The sequence below is a fragment of the Microtus oregoni genome, unplaced genomic scaffold, assembly GCF_018167655.1.
Source record: "Microtus oregoni isolate MIOR12 unplaced genomic scaffold, Mior012 000073F_ref0000255, whole genome shotgun sequence".
In the NCBI taxonomy this organism is placed as follows: domain Eukaryota; kingdom Metazoa; phylum Chordata; class Mammalia; order Rodentia; family Cricetidae; genus Microtus; species Microtus oregoni.
In genome coordinates this window covers 5,309,228-5,314,276 of record NW_024543986.1, presented here as the reverse complement: position 1 = coordinate 5,314,276, position 5,049 = coordinate 5,309,228, and the positions used below count along the sequence as shown (strand labels likewise).

Below are 5,049 nucleotides of genomic sequence, written 5' to 3'. Positions count from 1 at the left end.
ATGCAGACTCTCTGTGTGATTTCTTTGGGGCTGAATGGCTGTGGGAACCAGGCAGGACAGAAATCCCGACAAGCAGGTCCACATGTTAAAAGTAGGTAAGATGAAGCATTATCAAAAACAATAGTCAAGAGTCACACAGATTCTCTACAAGCCTTCCATCCTCTTGCAAGATATTTGCTATAGCTATCAGTCATATTCCTATAATTTTACCTGTACTTTGCTACAACATAAGAACCTTATATATTTACTGTACCAGATCAAGAAAAAAAAACATTTAATACATAAAGAGAATGTATCAAGGTGAAACTTTTAGAATTGTAATTTATTTTAAAAACATTTTATAATTAATGGATATGTATCCAGGAGAAGCTGTGTTGGATCATAAATTTATCTAGGATAAGTAAACCAAATCATGTCGATCCTCCCTGCTTCTCGTAGCATTCGTTTCAATTGTGCCTGCACATAAGCCGTTTTCTGCTGATCTAAACTCTCTTGGATGGGCCATCTCCCATAGCAATGCACAGGGATAGGATATATCACGTATTTAAGCTCCATCAAGGGTGTTAAGTTCTCAAGGAGTCTCATGAGCATGGGCATACTAACAGGATTTGCGGAGAGGTTCAGCTCTTGGAGTTGGGAACAGTGACTTAGTGCTGGGATGACACCAGCAACCATAGAATCTGTTAAAACACACTGAGTAACTGCCAGATGCTGCAAGGTGCCAGAGATTCTATGCAAGAGGTTATAAACGGGCTCACAATCTTCCCAGTACATCGGATTACTGCTGATATTCAGCAGTTTTAAATGGTTGGCTTGAGGGCACTCAGCTAGAAACTTGAAATCATTGTAAGAAAGTTCACAGAATGTTAGATGTAAGAAATCCAAACTGGTTGGGAGGACTCTGCAGGGAGAAAACAGAAAAGTGTTTCTGTAAAATGAGGACTAGAAGAGGGGAATTATATCTCTGAATCTAGAACAAACTGTTTTGCACATCATCAGCAAATGATGTGAGCTTTCACACACTTAATGTACTTGTGGATCTGTGAGAGATACATTACCACCCTGGAAAATACTATTTTAACCTTGACAATATTTACAACATATTCTTATGAAGTTGGGTGAAAAACTTAGTGAAAATTCTATCAACTTAGGAAATACAACATAATCACATGGGGAGCTAGTTCACATACTCAGAAGAGAAAGGACAGAAGGAGCAACCAACTGGAAGCTCCCTTTGGCCAGTCTATAAATGACAGCCTCTCCAGTCATGGCCTGAACCTTGGAGATTTTACTCGTGATGTGACAATACCATCTATGGGTGTATGAATCTGTGCATCTGTGCCAGAACTTAATATCTTTCAATTCTCCCTCTTTATCTCTTGATGTCCAGAGGAGAGCTATATTTTTCGTTTGACCTTCTTGTTTCTGGAATGAGCACAGTGCCTATACATGCTCACCTGACTACAATTTTGTAACCCCATTTTTCTTTTCAATTACGGAAAGAAACTATTCCCTGTCTGTTCTTAAACTCCCAGAATTGCCTGTGCTGAGGAAGGAGGAGAAAAGGTTATGGGAATTTTAAGTATATCTAAGAATTATTTCTCTCATCTTAAAAACTGGCTACTACTGTAAAGACAGTATGTTCCCCATACCCTTACCGCAGGACAGTTTCCAGATGATCGGTGAGGATGAAAGAATGAAAATTTAGTTCATTGAGATGGTCCATACACCTAAGGTGTGAGACAAAATTCTGGAAAACTTTCCCATTCAAAGATCTACAAGTGATTCTAGACAGGCAAAATCTTCTCAGCTGTCCCACTCGAGTCAGAAGGTTGTTGACTTCAATAAGAGAACCCTGAAATACTGACAGGTTGATTAGACATTTGAAATCTAAATAGTTAAGGGTGTTTCTCCTATCACCCAATTTATCGATTTCCAAATCTCGGCAGCATAAATGCAAAGACCCTGAACTGTCTTCCACTTTGTTCAAAAGCAGAGCCAAAAATTCATGTTGCCATAGGGTGATACCACTAACAAGGGAGATGTTCACTATTAATTCCATGGGAAGATTAGAAGATTGAACCTCAGGTTCTGAACTTGCAATACTCTGCCAGGACTGAATCTTCAAGATTGAGTGCTCTGAGTGAGCACAGGAGAACAAGCATGCAGGTGATTTAGTACAGATCTTGGGGCAGACGATCTTGCAGCCAGAATCCTCCCTTAAATCTAGGATCCTCAGTTTAGGGATCCTGTAGGGAAAAAAAAACAACCAAAAATATTATGAGGTAGAGACATTAATATAACCCATCAGGATCAATGACAACAGGTAGTGACAATATCATCTTCTCTTTGTTTTTGTCATTTCATACACCAACGACCAGCAAGATTTTGTTATGCAAATACTATATCCTGTACTGTTTTTTTGTAATCAGTAAATTTTCATAATGTCTTGCTATGCCTGTTTTCATGAAACATCTCCATTATGGAAATCGATCAACAGTAGCCTCTCTCACCTCAATTGACATATTAAAACCCTCTGTAAGACATCAGAGTTTTTAAGAAAACCTCAACAGATGTACCAACCACTTACATTGATTTTCACCATTCACTATTAACTAACTCCGGGAGATTATCTGGTTCACTATTGCAACAGGCTCCAAGATAAGGTTTTGCTATCTTATTATATATGTATTATACTCATTCCTATTGAAAAGCTGAGTTCTTGGCAGTAACAACTGAAGACCATCAGTCATGACTTTCAGTTCAATGTTTCTTATATGTTTAATTTTCTAATGTGGAGACAAAACAGGGTTGAGCCTTAACCATTGCTGTCAGTGTCTTCGTATGCTCATTCAATGAGGAGACAGTGTTGAACAAGACAACAACATTTATCACTAAACAGCACACATTATTATTTTTTCTTTAATGTTGCACCATCTTCAGCAATCTTAACACTCGTGTTTATCTTCTATGTAATAAAAACACCATAATGCAAATATGACAACAGTGCCCTCAGTGAAATATGTCCCATATTCAATATTTTAAAAAACTTATTTTCAAAGTGACATCAGGTATTGGACTAAGAGTCCCACATTTTTTATCACTATTTGCATGTACTACCTTTGGAAGTGTAGCAGGCTGTGGTGTTACCTCCTGTGTTTTTGCATGTCTCTATTTTACAGGATCTTACCTAGATCCCAAGTTCTGACCAGGCAGGAATGGAAGACATTCCAGCATGGCTGTCAGGAGTTCACGATGGTGTTCTCGCACAGTAAATGTGCCGATATGGAGACAAGCAAAGGGCCAAACCTTCACCATTGCCTTCACTATATTCTTATGCACACCCTTGAAGGAGGCACAGAATAGTGGAACAAAAAGCTCCCTTGGGATCTTCTCGACAGCATGAATGGCTGCAGTTTCATTACTCAGGAGTTGATGTATAGCAAGATCCAGGAGTGTGTTTGGTTTCTTGTTGTCCATCTTAATGAACCTGCATAAGGGTGAAAAACATTTAGAAAACTTGACAGATATCCACAGAGTCTTCTTTGCAACAATTGTTGGCAATATGGGTAACTATTTGCAGAATAAATAGCAAAACAGCCACTTCCATTTGTAGGCAAAGGAAATGGGTTTATGTCTCTATTAAAATATATTTGTATATGAATAAACACATAACCAATTTCTCTACATATTTATGCATATATAGATAAGTATATGTGACAAAATATCAATAGAAATGAGCACTAACTTAACAGAAAACTATTTTGGTCACCTAGCTATTGGACTCCTGACATTTGATCTCAATAGTATATAAACCATCACAAAAGCAAGGATAAATCTATATAAAATTGATAGCATCATTACTAACTTGGAAAGAGAATACACTAAGAAATCAAATTAACTGTAATTAAAGAAAAAGGAATGACATTATAGCCCCTGACTATATTGATATTTTGTCTATGATCTACCAAATAAATCTTACCTGTAGATTAGAGAGAAATCAAGCACTAGAGACCTCCTAACTCAGTGAAATAGTCAGACTGAAAAGAGAGCGAGTTCCTGTCTCATCCTGCCTCATATTCCTCTCTAGCCTTGGTATTAGAGGCGTGCGTTGCCACTGCCTGGCCTATATGGCTAACTAGTGTGGGTGCTGGGATTAAAGGTGTGTGCAACCACTGCCTGGCCTGTATGGTTGATTAGTGTGGATAGCTATGAACTCTGATCTTTGGGTAAGCTTTCTTAGATTATCAACAAAGTATCACTATATATATATTTGGTCACCTTTGTGGCATGTGCAGACATACCAAAATTGCAAAAGATATGCATGAAATAAAATGCGTAGGGTCTTCAAACTGACCTGAGCCTATAGTCAGAAATACTAATTCCAATATAATCTTAAAATACAAAAATGTATTCTAAAGATAAAGGGAGAACCACAGTTTAAGGAAGCACCTCTCCCAATGTTGTCTAATTAAATCCTACATTCTTTCCTATATGTGGACCTTAAGGGACCTGAAACCTGAGACCATGGTGATATCTAAGCATGGGTTGCTGCCTATGAACAGGTCAGGGTCTGTGGTCCTGCCACAGTCAGGGTCTCTATTAATGTCTGCGGCCCATGTTGCCACCGAAGACTTCATCAATGTCTGGGGTCTGGGCCTCATCCTATGGCCATGAAGGTGTCTGAGGATTGTGCTTCCACCAGGGACATTCTGATCTTAACGGCCAATGCTGGCACTCTTGGCCACGGTGTCATTCAGGCCAGGGATGCTGACTAGGGTCATGCTGGGGTCCTTTTCCCTACATCTGCCAGGGTCTGGGTTAATGTTTGTTGCTCCTGATTCCACTGAGGGCAAAGCAGATGACTTGGGACAGGTAAGACACCTCAGAGAACATTAGGACCTGAGGACCATGCTGCTGCCAGGGCCTTATTGATCTGTGTGTATGGTAGTGCCATCTGATGCCATGAATATGTCTGTCACAGTCTGCTACCTAGGGTCATGTCTGGGTTCACTTTCCTGCAGCAGCTGGGATCTGTGATAATTGATA

General features: G+C 39.3%; 1 protein-coding gene across 1 annotated transcript; it reads right to left on the bottom strand.

Annotated features, from left to right (window-relative positions):
• Positions 1-387: 387 nt before the first annotated feature.
• On the bottom strand, positions 388-3,483 carry LOC121441129 (melanoma antigen preferentially expressed in tumors-like). The gene is made up of 3 exons (XM_041642261.1): positions 3,191-3,483; positions 1,659-2,249; positions 388-901 (listed from the first exon to the last, which is right to left on the bottom strand). Exons 1-3 carry the CDS (start codon positions 3,478-3,480, stop codon positions 388-390), a joined length of 1,395 nt encoding a protein of 464 aa, XP_041498195.1. The 5' UTR covers positions 3,481-3,483.
• Between the last annotated feature and the right edge of the window lie 1,566 nt (positions 3,484-5,049).